Source organism: Nymphalis io, chromosome 15 (assembly GCF_905147045.1).
Source record: "Nymphalis io chromosome 15, ilAglIoxx1.1, whole genome shotgun sequence".
Taxonomy (NCBI): Eukaryota; Metazoa; Arthropoda; class Insecta; order Lepidoptera; family Nymphalidae; genus Nymphalis; species Nymphalis io.
This window is the reverse complement of record NC_065902.1, coordinates 1683903-1707673: the sequence shown is the minus strand read 5'-3', so window position 1 is coordinate 1707673 and position 23771 is coordinate 1683903. Positions and strand designations below refer to the sequence as shown.

The window sequence follows — 23771 nt, the reverse complement described above, 5'->3', positions numbered from 1 at the left end:
ATTTAATACGAATACGTTTAAAATGGATTATGGAGTTATTTTATCAAATATGTATGTAAAAATACTGAAAGAAATAATATATATTATACATACTTGTGACATGAATACATTCATTAAACATAATTGATCTGATACTGTTTGATATCATTCAAGATATAATACATAATAACAAAAGCTGATTTCATGTCTTATTTTTACTTAAATTAAGACATTTTATTACAATTTTAATTACAACTATAATAGTTTAAATTTCTTCTTAGTCGGCCATAACTATTTCTAATATTCGAATCATTTATTATTACATTACACGTGCAAATTTCATCACTACAATTCGTTACATATATAAATTATAATATTATTTTGTATTTTACATCCTATGTTATACGATACTTTGTCTTCTTCTTTCGTATGTCAAAATAACGATGAGAGAAGGAGATAGCTCGGTGTTTAATCATCTGTTCTAGAAAATTTAATAGTAAGGCCGTTATATGTATTGTATGTAAATGATTAATCGTTTTCAATCTTTTTATAATCTGTTATTAAAAATAAAGCATCCAATAACGATGTTCGAAACGCGGCTACGAAATCTTTAAACATTATAATTAAAATCGTGAAAAAATAATCATTTATTTTGGTAAAAAGAAGTATAGTATTAATGGTCGTTCAAGAGTTATGTAACAAGAGCACATCGGTTCATATTAGAAAAATAGAAATTATAGGCAATTTATTACATCTATATCGTCGAGGTTTTGGTTTATATGTCGCCATTTTATCACGGATAGTATATCACCTATCACTAAGCCCACCTACGTGATTATTGCCGCCAATATTCTATACTAACTTCTCCCTTTTTATTAATAATAACTAAATTTCCTTTGATCATATATCACACTACTGTATTTAGTTACCTATATAAATATACAGGCAAATAAGAACCTAACAACGTTAATAATAAGATTCAAGTTCGTTCAAACGGTTTAGCTCTTCCAGTACCAGGTTTGTCTCGATCTACATGTATATGTTTTATCTCTTTCGCACACGTAGCTTTTTGCATCCCACGATGGAGATCGAACAATGAAATTATATCTTGACCCACGTGATAAATCAGGCTCACGCTATATAATGGTTGTAGAAGTAGTGGTAGAGCTTTGTGCAAGCTCATCTGGGTAGGTACCACCCACTCATCAGATATTCTACCGCAAAACAGCAGTACTCGGTATTGTTGTGTTCCGGTTTGAAGGGTGAGCGAGCCAGTGTAATTCTGTAATTACACAGGGCACAAGGGACATAACATCTTAATTCCCAAGGTTGGTGGCGCATTGGTGATGTAATCGATGGTTAAAGTTTCTTACAATGCCAATGTCTATGGGCGTTGGTGACCATGTGAATAATATAATATGTGACAGGCTTTTTCGATACAGGCAGCTATGGTAACTTGTGATTTATACTAGTAGTGTATAATAAAATGTAAATGTGTGGTAAAGAAGTGTTCGTGAATTCAACGTAAGACAATAGCGTCTCATCAATTTCGGTGGGTGTTGTCAATCGGTACACACTAGACTTGGCGATCGACGGCTAGGCAGAAATGTCATACTTTGATCTTCACGACACGATACAAACGTACATACTATATATGTATGCGTGTGTGTATATATGTATGTGTGTGTATATATGTATGCGTGTGTGTGTATATACGTATGAGTGTGTGTACATATGTATGTGTGTGTGTGTGTGTGTGTATATGTATGTGTGTGTGTGTGTGTATATCGTGCGTTTTTTCAAGAATTACTAATATTCGTATTTAACCCGCCAATTAAGCTCAGCTTGTGTTACGAATGAAGACGACAATAGTACAAGGGCTATTTATTTCATCGTGTCTGTTATTGGTTTATACTAATAAATGATGTTTTTTTGTGATTCATAATTCCATCCGCTTTCAATTTAGACTATTGACACGACAAGCTTGAATTTAATCTATACGTACTTAATATATAGCGGAAGGGATTTTTTTCCAAGTGTCCCACTACAGCTCCAGTTATTTATATTCTGTTATAATAGATAGAAGTAACAGCCTGTTAATGTTCCACTCTGCTGGGCTAAGGCCTCCTCTCCCTTTTTTAAGAAGGTTTAGAGCTTATTCCACCACACTGCTCCAATGCGGGTTGGTAGTATACACATGTGACATAATTTCAATGAAATTAGACACATGCAGGTTTCCTCACGATGTTTTCCATCACCGTCAAGCACGAGATGAATTATAATCACAAACTAAGCACATGAAAATTCAGTGGTGCTTGCCCGTGTTTGAACCCTCGATCATCGGTTAAGATTCACGCGTTCTAACCACTAGGCCGTCTCGGCTTTTTTTAAATGTTATAATAGATGAACGAGTTAAACTTGCTTACGTAATACTTGAACGTCCACTTTCACACGCGACTCATGACGATCATGGCCTTACGCCAATCATACTAATACAAAATATGTATATTTTTACAGAAATAATTATTAGGGTAGATGGGTATTTCGATCGATTAAAAAATAATTACCTCACCAATAACGATAGACAATATAGAGATTCACCAAAACCGCTTTAAAATATATCGTAAGGCAATGTAATGCGGCTCATGTCGCGACGCAGATAACTCGTGTGAACTTGCTGCTGAGCTGGTTGGTTTCAACCTGAACACATTTCTGAATGTTCGTCCCACGCCGCCACCTGGAAATCAAAATATACAATTGTTTAAATATATAAAACAATAACTCAATCTACGTACTTAAGAAAAAAAAATCTTTTGTATTCATTTGTTTTGTCACCAGTACCAATAATGTAAATAATGTAAATGTCCCACTGCTGGGCTAAGGCCTCCTCTCCCTTTTTGAGGTGAAGGTTTGGAGCTTATTCCACCACGCTGCTCCAATGCGGGTTGGTGGAATACACATGTGGCAGAATTTCGATGAAATTAGACACATGCAGGTTTCCTCACGATGTTTTCCTTCAATTTACAACTTACATATTTATAAAGGTGCTCCCACACAGCAGTTATATAACGTTAGAGAATGTTGCATAACAGTTGTTGTCTAACTTTTTTTTATCAAATTGTAACCAAAGTTGTAAACTGTTAGTGGTTTTATGCAACTTTATGTAACAAAATGTTATACAATATGATACAACAAATTATAACTTTTCTTGTATATATATATATATATATAAAGGCAGACCCAAACTGATGGGTATAAAATGTTATACAATGTTATACGAGATGAACCAGTTTATAACATATAACATTCTATCACATTGTAGCGAAATGTTACACACTGTTATAAAATGTTATAACTCAACTAAAATAAATATTATAACACAATAAATAAATGTTATAACACAATATTTTATAACGTTATATAACTGCTGTGTGAGAGTACCTCACTTACATACACCGCATCAGCGACAAAGGCAATGAATTATTTGGACTAGTGCATCTTATATGCCGCTGCACCAACAGTCGTGGGTCGGAGTCGTACCTGGCAGTCCCGCGAGCAGTACCACTGGTTGGCGCAGCCGGCGCACACGAACTGCGCCAGGCGCGCGCGGCAGCCCTGGCACGTGGGCGCCTCGTCCGCGCCCTCGTCGATCACCAGCCGGCCGGAGCCGGAGCCCGAGCCGGACGCGCCGGACGCGCCGGACGCGCCGGACTCCTCCGACGCACCGCTCTCTTCCTCCTCCTGTGAAAAATAAAGTTATGTCAAGCTCATTATGCATTGAGGAAGAAGAAAATATAGATATAACTTGGATTTACATATGCTATGAGATTTGCTAGTAACTCTTCTATACTAAGTACTTGAAACAGTTCTTGATTAATAAAAAATTACAGATAACACAACACTACATCACTAAAAGCAAAAAATACTTTTCACAAATCCATAATGAATACTCAAGATCTCAATCAACGATATCGAGTCAATTCAATATAAAATATTTTTATTTGAGTTTACTCTTCCTGTGATTGGAATAGGCAATACAGACCATATATATATATATATATATATATATGGTCAGTCATATATATATATATATAGTCAGTCATATATATATATATATATATAATCAGTATATATATATATATATATATACTTGGTATTGTTGTGTTCCAGTTTGAAAGGTGAGTGAGCCAGTGTAATTACAGGCACAAGGGACATAAAATTTTAGTTCCCAAGGTTGGTGGCGCATTGGCTGTATAAGCGATGGTTGACATTTCTTACAATGCCAATGTCTAAGGGCGTTTGGTGACCACTTCCCATCAGGTGGCCCATATGCTCGTCCGCCATCCTATTCTATAAAAAAAAAAAAATTTAAAACAAAAACATAATTACAAGCTGCACCACTTCCGTTTTCTCCGCGGCGGGTTCTGGCTGCGCGGGCTGCACCGGGGTGATGGTGATCTCGCCACAGTTCTGCGCACACGCATACATAATGATATTTTAACATATTAAAGTTTTCTTACAATGCTATGTATGCACTTACGACATCTAGTTGTCATTTTGACATCAATCCAATGTTTGATTGAAATTTTAAACAATTATGATATTAACTTACACATATGTATTCCGTTATGGCATATACAATTTAGAAGTTATTAATAATAAAGATCGCATTCGGAATATTTATTTAAAATTATTATATATGTTACATAATAATGATAATTTCCTTATATTGTATTCAATATTATTCTAATTCGTGCCAAAACAAAGTACAATTATTTATCTACAATCCCTTGGTATGCATATTAAATAATATAAATTGCAAATGTAAATAATATGAAAATGAAGTGGCATTAGAACTAACAATGAGTATTGCCATTCTCAAAAAATAAAATGATTAAAACGCGCAGTCATTCAGCCGTCACATTAGGGCGAATGTAAAAAAACTTAAATCTAAATTTTGAATTTGGAACAACGGCCAATCAGGACACCAATTGATTGTAATCTCGTACATGAGGTGGTACCTTGGCCTGACCGAAAGTTGGCAACGGCGGAGCGCTCTGTTTCCGTTCTGGCGACGTAAGCAGTTTAGCCAACGTCGGCGAGTAACTCTGAGAGGCGGGGGGCGCCTGCTGGAAGGTTGGCAACACCCATTCAAGCTAATTGAAATTTTAAAATGCGATGCGATGCGATACAAAGCCCATGGGGAAGGACTGTCGACACTATTAAAATATTTCGATAATTTTCAATTTCGCTATGAAATAATTGTACCAACATGTTAATTTGTAATTATGAAAAGGACAGCTACAGATAAAAAATATTAAAACTATAAATTATATACTTTCCTCCTACAATTAAATAAACAAAGCCTTAATTAGCCCATCCCCATTACAAGACAAATGCTTTTAAAATGGCAATACTTTGACTGCATATAATTTAAGGTTGCGATATGACTCAAAATTGACAAGCTATGAAGTTGATGACGAAATCCAAATAAAAATGTTGCCATAAGCTATAAGGGAATATCGTTTTATGAATTAAATACCTTAGTCAAGATGCCATGCAGTAAGGAGTTCTGTTGTGATTGCGCCGTTTCCTGACTGGTCGTGACTGGTAGCAGTGAGATTTCTGGATATGGAGGGGGTGGCGGAAGTCTTGGACTTGAGGCCGCCATCCGCTCAGCTTGCTTGGCCATCATGTGAGCTTCTTCGTTCCTCTCTTGCCGCCTTCTACTCTCTGGTCTGATATGGTGTTCCGGTCGAGTGGTCATGGTTTCGACGGGTCTGGTGGGCATTAAGTTATTTTGCTGCATGTTCGCTAACTGCACGAGAACATCTTTGAATGATAGACCGTTTGGAAGACTTCCTGCTTGGATTTGCTGCAGCCGTTCCAACATCGCTTTTTGATTCTGAAATATAATAAATTTATATTAAAAACAATTTTCGGAAAGGACAGAGTAACTGTTGAATTTCTTGCCAATTGCTACCGATTTTTAATAAAATTTTAATATATATATTTTTTTTATTGATTGATTCATTGATTGAAAATAAAATTTTATTTCGGCCCTTAACTATAATATTATTTATATATAGACTAATAATGGAATAAGCATCGAAATGTAAATATCGTTTCGATTATATTTTACTTATTTAAATTAATACTACAAAAAAATGGAAATTTATATACATTTTAGTTATAGCTATTTATCAACTAATCAAGGAATACATGGTCCTCATGATCGAATGCAACCTGCGGCGGTCAATCTCAAAGATTAGCAAACAGTAACAGCCTGTTAATGTCCCACAGCTGGGCTAAGGCCTCCTCTCCCTTTTGAGAAGGTTTGGAGCTTATTCTACCACGCTGCTCCAATGCAAAGATTAGCAAACGCAGAAGATATTATAGTACAGATGTTTTTGCGCAAAAACAATCTCTATTCCCTGTGGATGAATGGCTTTACGTGCGGAGCGAAGCACGAAAGAAGTAACTTTGCCAATTTCCTATACAGTAACTGCTACTGAGAAAAACGCACAGGCACAAGGGACATAAAATCTTAGTTCCCAAGGTTGGTGGCGCATTGGCTATAAGCGATGGTTGACATTTCTTACAATGCCAATGTCTAAGGGCGTTTGGTGACCACTTACCATCAGGTGGCCCATATGCTCGTCCACCTTCCTATTCTATAAAAAAAAAAAAACGCAATAATTCATTACTAGGTGGTAGAGCTTTGTGTAAGCTCATCTGGGTAGGTACCACCCACTCATCAGATATTCTACCGCCAAATAGCAATACTTAGTATTGCTGCGTTCCGGTTTGAAGGGTGAGTGAGCCAGTGTTGATGGCGCGTTGGCGATGTACAGAGTGGTCAATATATCTTGCATCGCCAATGTCTATCGGTGGTGACCACTTAACATCAGGTGGCCCTTTTGACTGCCCGCCTACCTATAACATAAGGCCCACACGAAAACCCACGACCCAATGATTTCAGCCTTAAAAGCACTAAATCAGAGACAGTTAAACGTTATATAATACAAATATGTACATCAACATCGCGATTGAATGAGGACTCGAGAACAAATCTTAATTGAATAGAAACATATGTCTACCATTCAGAAAGGGGTCAAGGCAGGGAGTCATATAATTTCGACTGGCGTTATTACACAATATCTCGAAACTCGATTACGTCACAAACTTTGGGCATTTCAATATAATTGACTTTTGTTTTAATTAAATGTCAATTTTTTTATGGAATTTGTCTAATTTCATGGTCAAAGCTTCAGTTGGACTTCCTCTTTGTTCGTTTAATATTTCTTTATATATAAATATATAATTAAACCAAACATAATTATGTTAAAAAAGTTTATGTTTCTTATTGTAATTTATAGTTAGAGTATACTTATGTTTATTAAAATTGCAATAAAAAACTGAATGTTTAGTTTAGTCAATTCATAATTTCCGCAAGTAAGTTAAAATTGTATAAGAAAAGTATTCTACAAGGTGTCTATCATTTATTTTCATTATAATATAAAAGTTAAGTTTCACATCTACAGCTTTTCATAAATAGAAGATTTTTTCTTTGATCTGCTTGATGTTTTTTATCTAATATCAATTTTAGCTGGCAGTCATATCTATTTAAGTAATATATTGACTGCTATCTGCCTTGTTATAAAATAGATAGGCAAACGGGCAAAGAGACCATCTTATGGTCACCACCGTTCATATAAATTATTGCTGTAAGATATATTAATCATTCTTAACATAGCAATGTGCCACTTAGGGAACTAAAATGTTATGTCAATGGTGCCTGTCGTTACACTGATTAACCCCTCAAACCGAAACTGAACACAACAATATGTACAATTGCCGTTTTGCGGTATATCTGTTGTACACTATAATATCTCTCGAGCAGTTGGCTATTCTCTTATAAGAATAGCCGCCGTGACGAAAATTGATCAGGACAATCGATCATTATATCTTTACTGATTGATACAAACATATGACATGATAAACGCATTTTCATATATTAAACGTATTTTTGGAATAAAAAAAATTTAAGTAACCTTTAAGTGTACTTTGTAATGAATACTTTACATGTTAATTAATTATAATGTTAAGAATTTCCATATATTATGTTTATAAAAATATTATATTAAACAAAAACCAGTATTTACGTACCATATCTAAATTGTTGAATAACATGTTGAGGTTACTTAAATTATTCATATTGTCCATTTTAGGTGCAATCGGCCTTGGAGTGTTCATCATATTAGGATTAACTATGGACTTCATTCTTCTCCCTCTCCGAGGAGTTATTTCAGGGTTCCTTTGTCTATAATCAGCTATTATAGATTTTACATCTTTAGTTGGTCCCTGTCGACCCATGGGCATTCCAAACGCCGGCAATTGCCCATTCATGTCTCTAGGAAATCCAGGCATTGGTCCTGGCATCATCATTGCCTGAGGAAACACAGGTTTTGGCATTGATTGCATATGAGCTGCTTTATCGTATGGTGGCGGTAATCCTGACATTGGATTAAAGTGTGAGGTAACAGGTAAGACTGGTGGCTGGATGATAGTGTTCATCATAGCTGAGCCTGGCTGCTTGATTGCTAATCCAGATATTTCATCACTTTTGTCAATAGCCAAGTTCTTAGCCTGGTTTAGATAGTCGAATGGATCTGTTCTCTCTGCACCATTCACATCAGCGCTTTTCTCGAATGATAGAACTTGTTTTCGCCTCAGAAGCCTTAGTAGTATTTCTTCTTTCACTTTTTTTAAATGCAATATATTGTTCCATTCGTGTTCCTTCTTCTGTGCCAATTCTCGTAATGTTTGTATTTCAGATAGTAGTTGTTCTGTGTGCCTCTGTATTTCATCAATGTTGTTCTTCGTGGCTGTGTGTATGTAATCATTTATCATTATGTCATGTTGTGGAAATGTCTTTTCTACTTCAGCGCAAAGTTTTTTCAATGGAGATTCAGTGTCTACTTCTTCACTAGCTCGCCTTTTGTGTGCTTGCTCATCCTGAGATGGGAAAAAATGACATTATTATTTAAACATTTTATAACAAACAAAATTTCATTTTCATTGAATTGATATCTCATTTAAGTGTAGCATAGGAGCTTCATAACAAAAAGAGACATGCATAAATTTAATATTATAATAATTATAATTAACATTATTACTTTCAATTTACCAACTTATAAAGTTAATATTTTTTTGCATCAATGTTGTTTGTGCATTTTATAACAATTAAATTGTATCATTGAATTATCCTTCAATAAAAAATATACATAAAAAGTTAATCATATTTAATATATTCCTAACAGAATATATTTGAACAAAATTATCATACATAAGAGTGGAATGTCTTAAAAAAAAACAAATTTGCCAAACTGTTTATCAATATGTTTTGAAATAGTTCTTGAAAGAAGAGTTTGTGTAATTATTATTGTCATATTTCTGAAATAGATTTCTAAATAAACTAAATTAGTAAATCAAATTATGAACAATTTACCAAACTTATATAATCTATATCAGTTAACTATACCTTAGTTATATCACCGTTAACAGCCTGTATATTGGGCTTAGGTTCTGTTTCTAGTTTCTCAACCAGCTGAACTTCGGTCATCTCCACATCAGTATTCTTCTCAACTTCAATCTCTTCCTTCGGAGTGTCCCTTATTGCAATGGCTACAGGTTCCGGCTCCTTAATTTCCAAAGCCACACTCACAGGATGCTCTTGGCTTTCATTACAGTCAACACCTTCCTGCTTAGGCGTATCAATGTTTATCTCAATAGATTCTGCATTCTCTTCCGGTAAAGTTTCTATCAAGCTTTCCTCTTTTATGTCCTCTGAAACTAATATACTTATCACAATATATAAAAATATTTTAGTGTTTTTAATATTTCACATAATTTCATTATATTTCAAAATAAACACACAGGGTTATTAGGTCCTTAATCCGTAAATAACTATTTTAATTTGATGATTCTGCTTTTTTATTTTACTATTTAATACATAATTATGACATAAAGGAATCTTGTATATGATCTTATAACCAAATTTATTAAATACTTTTTAATACAATTATTTAAATTGTTTATGAATATAATCTAACAAACTAAATGGTTATAAAACAAATATTTAGCAATGTATAAACAGCACTCTATAATTCATTCAATAGTAGATATAAAAATATTTATAGGAACGTTAAGGAAACATTACATTTGAAAAAGTCTAAACTAAGCTACCTTTATTTGTTTCAGACACTTGCAAGTTATTACTATCATTAATCTGTGGTTCACTTATTGGCTCTTCTTTGGCATTATCATCACAGCTCTCCTGAATTCCGTCTCTCACTGATTTATCATCAGAAACCACCAGCTGATTCTTTACAGCAACATCATCATCAATCGACAAGGGATCGACTTCATTTTCGTTTCCTAACTCCGGCGCAGGGGACACTTCGGCTCCCAGCAACCGGTCTTTCGGAGATTCCACTATTTTAATGCCTATATCGTTCATGTTTATTTACATGCTTTCGATGCACAAGACACAATGTCAGCACGCCGCACTTAGGTTCAATGACTTTAAAATAGTCCACATAACCATTATTACACTTCAAATCACACCGCTTTTAGCACGACCTCGATGCTTACTTATTAAGGCAACATCAGAACAACGCACAAAGCGAACAATTAAAATATTTGAAATTTATTTCCCATATTGGAAGACTTCACTATGCAACAGCATTTGAAGCTATGATACTATGGATCAAAGTAACCGATTTAGTATTAGTGTAAAATTATATTTAGCGAAATGTTAACTGCACGGCCTTTTAACATTGATTTAAAATATGGCGAGATTTTGTTTCTAGCTTTTATTAAATATATATTAAAAAAATAATCCCTTCTCGCAAAGGACGCAACACGCAATCACAGATAAAAAATATTTTTTCCATGATAGTATTATACGACTACCCATAATTAAAGTAAGCAGATTTTTTATGAATGAAATTTCAAATTTACTTAATCAACTAATAAAACAATCAATTCCCATTACACTTTGCGAATTATTTATCATTTAAATTATAAAATGAATATAAATCACAAGACTAATGTATTAATTATATCCGACGGATATCTAGGTAAGTATTTTATATTGTATTATATAAAATGATGATGATTTAATCATCCGTTTTACCATCAGTAACTTTTTTAAGAAATTCATAATTTTGTCAGTTTTTGCATAAAATATATCCAAAACGACAATATTATTTGTTGTAGACTTAATACATAAGATTATTCATAAATTATTATAAGTTAGTTTTTGTTTTAAGGTAACATGAGCATGTAATTTTATATTTGACATAATGTAGTTTAATTTATTTAGTTTTAATAAACCATTGCTATTATTTTACTTCTTTTGAAATAAGGCGCTATTGTAATAGAATTTCATTAATTATTATCATTATGCTTACCGTTTAGTGATGTAGATAAACCCAATATGGGTTAAATTTCAAGGTTCGATACCGTTGATTTACTTATCAATATACTATAAAATCCTAAAATAATTTCAATTATATAAATGAAATTTAACTGATATTATATATTTTTAAATAATTGATCAATGTAATCAAATTAAGCAATAATAATACCGTTTCAATTACTTAATTCATAAAGAATTCAATTTTGTACCTTTCGAAAAGCAACACTATAAGCAAAATTTTATGTTTTGTTGTGAAGTGAATTTCAGTTTTCTTGTTTTATTATCCATTTACCTTCATATACTAAAGTTATATGACAACCAAGCTTAGAGTTATATTATTTATATTAAAGTTATATTACAATATCTTGGAAATAAAATAAATATTATATCATACAACAAGAAAATTTGATTAAAGACAATTTTGGTCTCAATATCGATATTTATTTTGTCCTATTTAAATGAACACTTGTTTTTTTTACTAACAACACTACGTAGTCCGTACATGATGAAATAAAATGAAATGAAAAAGCAAATGGCTGACTAGAAATCGACGTTCTTGAATTTGCACTAATAAGAATCCGATGTAATTACATGAATTATGCGCAATTTATGATCATGATTAGGCGAAATAAAGCTACTAAAGCAATAAATAACTAGAATAACTTAATATTGGCTACGAAAAGCCAGTCTTAACTATAGAATTATATCAATTCCTATCTCTAACCCAAATTAGTAATTTGCAAAAATAAGAATCGTGCCTGCGACGGACCCACGTCCGTTTTTTGTTGAGGTAAGTTCATTTTGTTTATTTTATTGTCTTAGATGCTTGGATTTATTATTTTGTAATTCGTCAATGGAATAATTAACCTTAATCGTATAATTAAAATAAATTTGGATGGTTATATTTAGAGCTTAGAAATATTTTTCTTTTACAAACAATAATTGATTTAATTCATTAAATGTATTAACGCTTTTAAAAGTTATTTCCAACATTATACAACTCATGAACTCTCGTGACCTTTAAATTTCTTTGAACAGAACTCATCCATAAAGATCGTTGCGATAATTTGCCAAATTTATCATACCATGTTTATATATGGCATACTTGATCTGTTTATAGTTGATGTGATGTGAAGAGGCAATTGGGCGGAGACCGCCCTGATCAAGAATGGAGCGGAGCTACGATAAAAGACACAGCAAGCACCACAAGGAGAAGCACAAGAAACGTTCTCATAAGAAGTACAAGTCTCACTCTGGTGGTACACATGATCCGTCTTACGCTACTATTAATTCAGTCAAACCCCTGGTGGAGTATTCCGATGTCAGTTCCGAAGATCTGTCGGCCCCGGAGGCTGGCGAGATCGAAAGCGAAGCGAGCTCAATAGGCAGGCACATCGCTGACGATCTCGATAGAACTAGAAAGTCCCATTCTATCCGCACTTTTCTTGACAACAAGATATCTGTGACCACAACGAGCCGACGGGCTGCCGAGGAATACGCATTCAATCGTGATTCTTCTTCAGCAGCAAGGAAGAGACGTGGAGTTGAATATGAGGAGCCGGTGCCAGAGTTCGACGACCTCTCGCGATACAAAAAGAAAAAAGACAAGCGTAAGAAAGACAAAAAGAAGCGGAAGAAGAAGTCTAAGCACCACTCTCGATCTGCGAGCTTAGAGAGTGTGTCTCCTGATGATAATGTGCCCGCGGGCACTCCCATGCGACCACTGACGCCGCAGCGCTACACGCAAGTGCCTATTAGTGAATGGGAGAAGGCATCATCTCCACTGAGGAATGGTTCCTGCTCTCCTGTCTCGCCAACGACGCCACCCCTGAGACGTGACAGGCACATTGGGTCACCACTTCATAGGTCCATTCACAGAGAACCATCTTTACACAATGTTATTCCACTGTCACCACCACCTCCAATAATCAGGTAATAATCTAAAATAATATTTAAATATTTTTTAATGTCTTGTAAATAATATTTAATACTACTTTTTTAACATTGACATAACGACCATTTTATAACTTTAAACGAATCGAGATAGTTGCATTAGTTTTATTAATTGTTAGATTTGATTTAGATATGTGATGTGCTACCGAATCCATGAAATTTAATATTTTAATACCATCACTAGTTAATACCTTGTGTAAATTGATTTACCCATTATTTTTCATGCCATCAGTATTGATTTATGGTGAGTTCACACAGAATTGCTTATACCATTTTAAATTATAAACTTTTGTAGTGTTCTTTGATAAATATGAATTACATAGGAGACACATTTGTGGAATGTTTAAAACATCTTAGAGGTCATCTGGTGATCATCTTAAATACAATTTCAGTAATATAAATCTTTATATACTAAATTAATATAAGTTACTAAATATTTGCATTCCATATTCACATCATAATTCGACTTGTTTTCTTAACTGTCTAACATTATTTTAATTTATACTCTTATTCTTCATCCAAGAGAAAAGAAAACTACAGAATCTTACTAATATTATACATACCAGTGATTGTCTGTGTATTTGATTGTATATTAGATCATATTTGAATGACTTGACAAGATGAAATGTTAGGTAAATAAATTTATTACGTCATATGATAGGATATAAAAAAACTATTTTATTTAAGCTTGGTATATAACAGTCTGTAGAAATTAGTAGCTGGTTATTATTTATAACAATATAGTTAAAAAATATTCTCTTCTTTTTTGTTTATTGTAGAATGTAGCTAACTACACAATACACTAGGTTTTATGTAAATGATAAAACATTTATAGATTTTGCTTGATGGTTTTTGTGTTTTTTTTTTTTAATAAAGCAGGAGAAGACAAAAGTCCACCACTCCTCACACTCCACTGGTACCTCCCTACCATGAGACAGTGACAATAGACTCGGATAATGAAGACTATGACCATGGAAGAAGGGATTATTGGCACGAAACACACCGTCCTGTCCATCATGTGATGTCTAATGATATCATGGTCATACCAGGTATAAAATAAATATTATTTAGATTATATTTAAATGTTTATTTTTTATAATTTTTATGTCAAAGTCGAGATGGCCCAATGGTAAGAACGCATGAATCTTAACCGATGAACGTGGGTTCAAGCCCATTCGTTCGTTTTCTGGACGTCACTAGCCGGGGGTCTTAGTTTCCGCCGGGGGTTAGGTGTGTGATGTTATCCCTACGGAGGGGGCGTTTGCAACTTTTATTTTAATGTCGTTGTCTTGCAGGACGTGCATAGAGGCCCGAGTCTGTTTGGCCGTTATAGCGTGCAGCCGCTGTTATATTATTGACTAGCGACCTGCCCCAATTTCGTTTGGTTTCGTTGAATAATTATCTATCTTAGTAAATATTTTATAGGAAAATATTTCATACCTTAAGTTACATTATTGCATTTTTCGTAAGGACCTCTCATTTTTTTAAAAATGAAATGTAGCCTGCACGATGATAATGAAGCTTTATACATTCGAACATACAAAAAATCATCATCAATGAACATCACGTTCGATTCGATCACGCCGATGCCTATACACAAATATTTCAAGACTAAAACTATATTTGGCCGATATAATTTGTCAAATAATACTTTGCAAATAGAAAGTCTTAAACGAACCCCACTATGTTTATTATATCACATGTTATTTTGTTACATTTTTGCCACTATTCAGCTTTTTAAAATGTTTAATTAGAAGACTATTGTTATTTACGAGAACATACTTCCCATACAAAAAAAGTCATGACTTTGCTAGGGTTCTTAAGATAAAATTTATTTCATATTTAAACAGGTTTCCTCACCTTGAGACTAAACTTTCTTGTTTTTACTTTATTATTTCCATACAACAGGTTTCTGATATACAAACATGTTTAGAATTATTGTGTAATAAATGTGTAAATTAATATATATTTTATTATTTATAAGGATAAAAAGCAATGACTTGTATATTTGTGAAAGTAATTCACAAATGTCGAAATTGTACGGTTGATAAAACGCGAGGATTTGAAAGGGTGATACCGTGTTCAAATAAGTGCCACTGAGTTCCAAGCACGATTCGAGTGCATTATTTATATTTATAATTCACCTTGTGTTCGGCGATGGAGTGAAAGATGTATGGGTCGGATGAAATTCTGCCACATGTGTGTCTGCAGCATGCCGGAATGAGCTCAAAACCTTGGTCTTTCTTCAATTTATGGCATGATTTTACTTTTTTCTATATTCCTATTGAAAGTTAATGTTTGTTCGTAGATTCTCCAGTGCACGAGCCCCGGGTACGCGATTTCAGTCCGCGCCGACACCGACGACGCAGTCCGCGTCGGCGGCGCAGTCGCGACCGAGATCGACATCGGGATCGAATAACAACTCATCACAATTTGTACGTACGAACGTAAGAACTATTTCTTACAAATTTTAAATACACCCCCGAGTCCCAGGCCCCGGTCGCCGCAGACCATGCTTTTTCAAATAACACAAAATATAAAATACATTAAAATTAGTAATTGAATATTTTGGTTTCTTTTATAATTTGCAGTGATAGGAACCTGTCCCATCGGACTATGAGTGTAAGCGAATGTAGTGCATCTCTGTCTCGGCACTACTACATCGCATTTTTGTTATTGTACATAGGAATGTTTTGTCAAAGATAATTGTAAAAGACGATCCTTCATCGTGAAGGTTATTAGGATACTATAATTATGAATAATGTCGTAATATAACGCACAGGTCGCCCAGCCGCAGCTCGATGAAGCGCCGGCGCTCGCGCTCGCGGCGCCGCTCGTCGTCCCCGCCGCGACACCGGGCGCGACACGCCGACGCCGCGCGCGAGCGACACAGGTCTCCGCCGACATCTCACTCACTACCAATTAGAACTAGTATAGACATCAGTAATCCGCAATTTTATATATATTAATGACACTGTGATTCTGGCTGGGAAAAACAATGCAGGCACTTAAAAATAACGTAAATCGAAATATATATAATAAGATATCATAAACATAATTCTGGTCAGCGGAATTATACTTATTGTATATATTTTTTTTCAATTTATTTTTAGAGAGAATAAAGAGCGTCAATGTGCCTGTTACCTGTTACCATTGAATTAATCATGTCGACCTTAAGTCCAACAGACATGTATTAATTATTCTTAAATGCTCTCTGGACTATCACAATAATTAGTTAGGTTGTTGAATATAGTCTTTTTTGCGTGATTCATCTATCTATACACATACATACAGAAATTGTGTTTCAGCGCAATTTTTGATACTTATCGTTAGCCCCAAATACAATTCTCTTTTTTCTGTTAAGCAATCGGATGCGATACCTGCACATTTAACATCGAGTTGATCTACCCTTATGTAGAAAGGTATTTTTGAAAAATAGCCGTTAAGAAATATTTTTATTGTGTTACAGGGGTAAACATGAATCACCGAGTCCCCCGTCTACAGTGCTTCAAAGGAAAATTGATTTTAAGGAGAAAATAAGTGATACTAGTCTATTTGCGGAGCTCGTCAAAGATAAACATAAACGAGCTAAGGTAAGTTTCCACTGTCTTTCATATATCTAGATATCATTATAGAGCGTTTTATTTAAATACATGATATGATTTTTGTTTTTGATTAGCGACCTGGATTAATTAATTGTATTTGTAGTCTATTTATAAATAATGTAATCTCAGCGAAAAAACTGTTACACAAACTGTTTAAGCCGATGTATTTAGAGAGAAAACCGTTAGTGAGAGATTTTCCGAATGCTTAAAAATTTGATTGGGAACAAAATTTCAAAGATATTTCTGTATTGTTTTTTTGTTCATTGTATTAGAAGCTGCAAGAAATTTTGGAACAGAAGGAAGAGTCTCAAGGCGCCGCCTCCAGCAATGCTTCAATGTCGAATAATCCGGATACATTCACGATTGATGAATTATCCAGTAATACTGCCGATAGTTTAATACAGGTATGTGTTGACTACAAAGCAATTACCAATTATGTTAAATGTATAGAAAATAGTTTAATTTTTTGTATTTCTATTATTTATATTTAGATTTCCAAAGAAAACGGTGACAACAGCAACACCAAAACCGATGTAGTAGACATTCCTATGCCCGTGCCCGTGCCGACGCCCGCGGAGGACGAGGCCGAGCTGCCGCAGGCGACGCCTGTGCCTCCGCCGCAGCCGCCGGACCTCGGCGACCAGCCCACTGCCAATGGAGAGGTGTCGGAGAGCAGCTGTTCAGAGGTTTGATATTTACTTTGTAAAGTGTATTCGGTTTACAATCTACCAAGAAAAAGTTACGACTTGCTCATCAGTTATTCTACCGCTAAAACGACAGTACATAGTATGCGTTAAAGGGTAGGTGTGTTGTTGTAATTATAGCTCTAGGACAAAATCTTGCATCCTTGTTTGGCATTTTATTCATTAAAATTTTGCATTCTAAATTTCAGAAAACAGAAATCGTACAACAAAAGCCGTCAACTCCGCCAATGACACTGCCGCCTCTGCCAAAAGGCGGCAGTGTCGTGGAGGAAGTCTACCTCAATAATCAACAACCACCGCCGCCTAAACCGAAGAGCCTCACAAAGCTACCAATGCCGCCTAATACTCAGGTAATATTGGTGCCACTAACCATTCCTTAGATAACATAAGCTATATATTATCGAAAACTAAAACGGTGTAAAAATAATGCATATTATGGTAGGATTAAAATGTTTTAGTCAAGTTTGCAGCACCTATGCCAAAACAAGTGGACTTATTATATTTGTTAATTTTTTTTTAGCACTAGCAATTAAATTGAATGTTATATGCTAAGTTGTACATATAGAAATGTAATATAATTTATTTCAGGTTGAAGATCTTAAAACTCTTGCAAATGACAGTCCTTTGAGTACACCATCGCCTAGTCCCGTTAAAAAACCCGAAAAGCCGAAGCGAACAGGAATTATGAATTTGCCAATGCCACCCGGTAAGCAATGATCCATTAATATGTACCTCCATAATATATTCTACATTTGCCAGTTGAAATTATTTCAACAAAAACTGGACGTTTAAATAAATAGTTAATATTATCAGTTGACATTTATTAGTCTAGTGGCTATATTACATAACCTAATAAAAAATATGGGCCGATGATTGAAAATATCAAGTATCTCATTTTCTTGCCTGACAATCCAATTCCATAGAGATAATAAAAATAGCCGAAATGAGGTTAAAATCAGTGTAATGATTGAGATATGTCGGCAGTGATCCCCGGCTCGGAGGAGCTGTCGGGCGACGAGCTGGACGGCTCCACGCCGCCACCCGCGCCGCGCGCCACTCACTCCTACTCGCACGTGTTCAGCGCCAGGAAGGCCGGAAACGTATGTGCACCTCGTCTTGCTTCCTAATGAGTGTAGAAATTTATCATGAAAGCTATATACTATATACTATTTGTTACATCCACATAAAAATAGTAATGTAAGTTATAAGAGGATACTTAGAGATTTTTTTTTTTTTTATATTTAGTTAGAATAATTATGTTTTCTTCATTTGAAATATAAAATATTTGTCAGGCGGGGTCAAAATTGAAAAGGCCACGTATTCTCAAGAGACGAGGGTCGAAGGTGGTACCCGTTGCAACGCCGACACATCACGCCAAAGACTGGGGAGAAAAGTGCGTCGATGGTTTTCAAGTAAGTCTCGATATTATTTAAAATTATTTTAGTCCTAAGTACTTATTCATGATTGTTCAACTAAAACTTACCTGTGTGTGTAGTCATACCTGATAATGAAAATTAGTATCAATGAGATTAAGAGAATCAAAAGGAATATGTACTAGTAATTGACGATTGCAGGACATTATTATTTTTTTTACTTAATACAGGTTATAACACAAATTGGAGAAGGAACGTACGGTCAAGTGTACAAGGCGCGGGATAAGAATACGGGTCAGCTCGTCGCGCTCAAGAAAGTTCGGTTAGAAAACGAAAAGGAAGGCTTTCCTATCACAGCTGTGCGAGAGATCAAGATCTTGCGCCAGCTTAATCATAAAAACATTGTAAACTTGAGAGAAATTGTTACAGATAAACAAGACGCCTTAGACTTTAGAAAGGTATTTTTATTTTGTAACAGATTAGTAGTTTTTTTAAGCAATTTTTATCTTAAAGTCAGTGATGAGACACATTGTCTTATTAATTTTGTTTCTCCCTTAAAAAGTTGCTTTTCGTGAAATTATTCTGAAAAGGTATTCATGTATTTTTCATCATCATTATTACAGGATAAAGGTTCATTCTACCTTGTTTTTGAGTACATGGACCACGATCTGATGGGTCTGCTGGAATCCAAGATGGTAGATTTTACGGAGTTACACAACGCATCTATCATGAGACAGCTGCTGGACGGACTTGCCTATTGTCACAGAAAGAATTTTCTGCATCGAGACATCAAGTGTAGCAATATATTGATGAACAACAAGTGAGCTTGTACTTATTATTTATTTAAAATATAATATTGAATATTAAACACTATCTTTGTTAGCTACAAATTAGTACAAGGAAAACCATGTCATACTCGAATTGAACATTTTTAATTATTAATAAAAAATTTTTGAAACAAATGGTAATGAGTAAATAAAAAAACATTAATAAAACTGCATAGGTTTGACAATTAGGAAAGTTTTAAAAAGTGACTTGCTATCGCCACCCGTAATAATATAAAAGCGAATAAAATGTACCTGAATTTTTATTAGAATTACGTGATTTAAATATCTTATAATAATATATTTTTTAAACTTTCAGGGGTGAAGTAAAACTCGGCGATTTCGGCTTAGCTCGTCTCTGGTCAGCTGAAGACAGGGCGCGTCCTTACACAAACAAAGTGATCACGCTTTGGTATCGACCCCCTGAACTGCTGCTGGGCGAGGAGAGATATGGTCCAGCCGTGGACGTGTGGTCCATGGGTTGTATACTGGGCGAGCTATTCTTAAAACATCCTTTATTTCAAGTACGTTATAAGAACATACTTTATTTCTCTACAGCTAGAGCTTTAAATATAAAAGTTTCGTAATAATATCTTCAGTGTTAACTTCACCTGTAAAAATAACTGGTTTTTACGGAAGGTTTTTATGCAGTATTTATATGTTTATTGAGAACATGTAAATTCAAGACGGACTTATCTAAAATGTATATGTATATAATGTATAACAATTTTAATATTAACAAATATTCCTTTGATAATATTTCAGGCGAATATAGAAATGATGCAACTGGAAATGATATCTCGTGTCTGTGGAACACCGACGCCAGGTGTTTGGCCTAATGTAGTCAAACTGCCTCTTTGGCATACACTGCGTCCAAAACGTTTCCACAAGCGATGCGTAAGAGAACAGTTCGCATTTATGCCTCCAACTGCATTACATCTCTTGGACAGGATGCTAGAACTGGATCCTGATAAAAGAATAACTGCTGAGGAGGCATTGAAAAGTGCTTGGCTTAAGAATGTTGTACCAGACCAGTAAGTATAGTATTCATTTACCGCCCCACTTATAAACATTGTTTAGTGAATTTAGTTACTGATTTATCTGTTTTTGCCTTCTGACCCGCTAAACAATGTTTTTAAATAAGGCACTTAATTTTTAGTTGTTAATAAACATATTTATATTGTTGTTAATTTAAAATATAATTGATTTTTTTCTTTTTTCTTATACTCCTTGTTATTAAATAGAAATTGCATTAGGAAGTACTTTTTCCATATCGCGTTTGAAGGTCGTATATAGTTTTTTTTTGAATATATGTGTAGTTTAATGAGATATATTTGAATAACAGAATGACAGCGCCAGAGTTGCCGACATGGCAAGACTGTCACGAGCTCTGGTCGAAGCAGCGTCGTCGACAGCAGAGGGAACAAGAACAACAGTCCAAACCGAAATCTTACGGTTTCTCACAAGACGACAAACAACATGATACCTACAACCAGTCGGATAGCAGCTTCAAAAGTGATTACAAAAATGAAAGTTTCAAACCCGCAGAGACTAACCAAGAAACTGTGGGACAAGTTAAATAGTATTTGGAGTATTACTACTACGGTTATTACCGTTAGTATGGTGCTAGTGTTACGGTGTGATATAATGACATTATCACGGGCGACACAAAGACAAGGAACCAGTTAGCCCATGTTTTCGGTGTGGATCGCGTTAAGACATGACCATAATCGATGCATAACGCATCTGGTCCGAATAGCGTAATAAAGACTGACATATTCAGACCATGCATTTTTAGACGTTATGTGAGTGCGCTTAATTGATAAAACATTGGTTTAAAAAATCAAGTGATTTATATATGTATATATATATATCATTCCTATGAAGTGTAAACCAAAATTGTTTATTATAACCAAAGGATTGAATGGCGCTAGTTACCTATACAATATGTGGAAATAAATTGTATAATAGCCGCTTTCTGTATATAGAGATGTAAATATAAGTCCTAGATAAAAGTTGAATTAAGAAAAATTTTGTTATAACTAGCAGAATATCTCCTATTGAATTTTATTTTTTGTTTTAGCAATAAGAGACTCTTCCATGAGCTAAGATTTTTTTAATGCCTGTATCAGATGTATAATTTATTGCCAATTATCAAGTTCTGTGTAGAATAAAAGCATATGCTAGTACAATTATTTATTATATCGAAAAGGCAATAATATTCATCACATTACTTAATATTATTTACATGAATAAAATATTCTGTGATTGTAAATAGTGACTTTTGGAATTGATAGTTCCAAATTTTCATTTTTTATTATAGTAATAATAGATATAAACAAACTATAGAAATTGTCCAATTTATTTTACCCTACCCTTATTATTGAGATCTTTATGATCTAAGCCTTAAGATGTTGAATTTGTAAAATTCGTACGAAATACTTCAGTGAGCATTAACATTGTTAAATTTGATAATAAATATAGTTTGCTTATATTTATTTTTATTCTAAAACCTTTTTACACTTGTTTTCTATTTAAATCTTTCTTAGTAAAATAATTAAGATAATTATCAAAGATTAGAAATTTGTTTGCATTTAACTTGTATGTTAATAACAAAATGCATCAAAAGGCGTGATAACTCATGTGCCTAAAGAAATATCTTACATTTGGTAAAATTGAATTGTAACCTATAATTGTAATGTTACGAAGCAGGCTCAGTGTTGAACCCACTCGCAATAACGAACTATCGGGAGATAATTGATTGAATAAATTATTTATTCTTTTACAAGTTTTTATTTAACTTAACCTGTTAATATTTGTAACTCTAGATCATGCATCTAGTCAAGTGCAGTCTATTTTGATCTAAAATTTTGCACAAATTTAATACTAATATTGTATTGTCCCAATGTAATAAACTAAATATTATAATTTGTTCAAAATGACGTCAAAATAAAAGCTTGTAAATATTTATCTTGTATTATGATGTCTAAAAGGTTTGAAGTGATTGAAAGGTCTAAAAGGATTAAGGTTGAAAATGATCGATATTGTGAGTGTGTTGATAATTAACCTGTAAGATTTAAATCAATTAAATAAAATCCCTTATCAACATAAATGAATTGATCGAAAAATATTAATTGAAATTTTTGTTGGACGAAAGTGAGAATTTTAATAAGTAAATTTAACAATATAGTCTCTAAAATTTACTTCCATTATGAAAGTTTCCGTATATAATTATAAAGTTAATTACGGCATGGCTTGAGCCAATTTTATGATATAGCTAGCTATAAACGATATTTTGTAAGTAATCCGGAGTTTAGGAGACATATTTATATGGAAAAGTTTTTTTTAACGAACACGTTCGAGAAGTATGGGCAATGTATGTAAAAAAATCGGTGTTTGTAATTATAATTTTACTTCTTAACAAATGAATATAATAATAAATAATAGATAGTTTTAATTAGAAATAACAAAGACAAAATTATATTTGTATCGTATTTATATTTGTATATTTGAGCAATATAGAGTAATAAAACAACGAATATATTTTTAACGAATAAACGTCTCGTGCCAAGTTGCCAACTTCCATGCGCGATCTGAGTGCGTCGTGAGGATTGAGTTTGTTTTTATCATAAGACTGAGGTTAAGTTCTGTCGCTGTAACTCTGGATTGTTGTTATTATAATATAATATAATATAACAAAATGTAAAAATGTACCTAACTTTTTTAAGAATAAACTACAATGAATTATGGTTTTTATTTGCTTTTTATTACAGTGACATTTTTATTGAAAATTATTTATTATTTGTTTCTCAATATTAAAAGTAAGGAAATACTTTATTTAGATATTT

At 33.8% G+C, this 23771-nt stretch overlaps 2 protein-coding genes across 8 annotated transcripts; one reads left to right on the top strand and one right to left on the bottom strand.

Moving 5' to 3' along the window:
* Positions 1–180: 180 nt before the first annotated feature.
* On the bottom strand, positions 181–10891 carry LOC126773589 (uncharacterized). 4 transcript variants are annotated; one of them, XR_007669748.1, is made up of 9 exons: positions 10228–10891; positions 9524–9834; positions 8149–8997; positions 5522–5884; positions 5001–5108; positions 4369–4449; positions 3520–3720; positions 2144–2716; positions 181–2103 (listed from the first exon to the last, which is right to left on the bottom strand). XR_007669748.1 is itself a non-coding variant. In XM_050494556.1 (8 exons), exons 1-8 carry the CDS (start codon positions 10499–10501, stop codon positions 2675–2677), a joined length of 2229 nt encoding a protein of 742 aa, XP_050350513.1. In that variant the 5' UTR covers positions 10502–10891; the 3' UTR covers positions 181–2674. The 4 variants fall into 4 exon arrangements, 3 of the variants coding, with proteins under 3 accessions (XP_050350513.1, XP_050350515.1, XP_050350516.1); XM_050494556.1 differs by having other exon boundaries at positions 181–2716; XM_050494558.1 differs by having other exon boundaries at positions 181–2716; positions 9524–9828.
* Positions 10892–11970: 1079 nt separating this feature from the next.
* Positions 11971–23675, top strand: LOC126773964 (cyclin-dependent kinase 12). 4 transcript variants are annotated; one of them, XM_050495226.1, is made up of 18 exons: positions 11971–12254; positions 12585–12723; positions 12991–13396; positions 14294–14466; positions 15726–15852; positions 16200–16310; positions 16887–17010; positions 17295–17426; positions 17514–17708; positions 17915–18076; positions 18315–18432; positions 18711–18826; positions 19019–19138; positions 19330–19557; positions 19723–19919; positions 20243–20447; positions 20689–20957; positions 21269–23675. In XM_050495226.1, exons 2-18 carry the CDS (start codon positions 12633–12635, stop codon positions 21504–21506), a joined length of 3012 nt encoding a protein of 1003 aa, XP_050351183.1. In that variant the 5' UTR covers positions 11971–12254; positions 12585–12632; the 3' UTR covers positions 21507–23675. The 4 variants fall into 4 exon arrangements, with proteins under 4 accessions (XP_050351183.1, XP_050351182.1, XP_050351181.1 ...); XM_050495225.1 differs by having other exon boundaries at positions 12988–13396; XM_050495224.1 differs by having other exon boundaries at positions 12585–13396; positions 14297–14466.
* Positions 23676–23771: the final 96 nt, after the last annotated feature.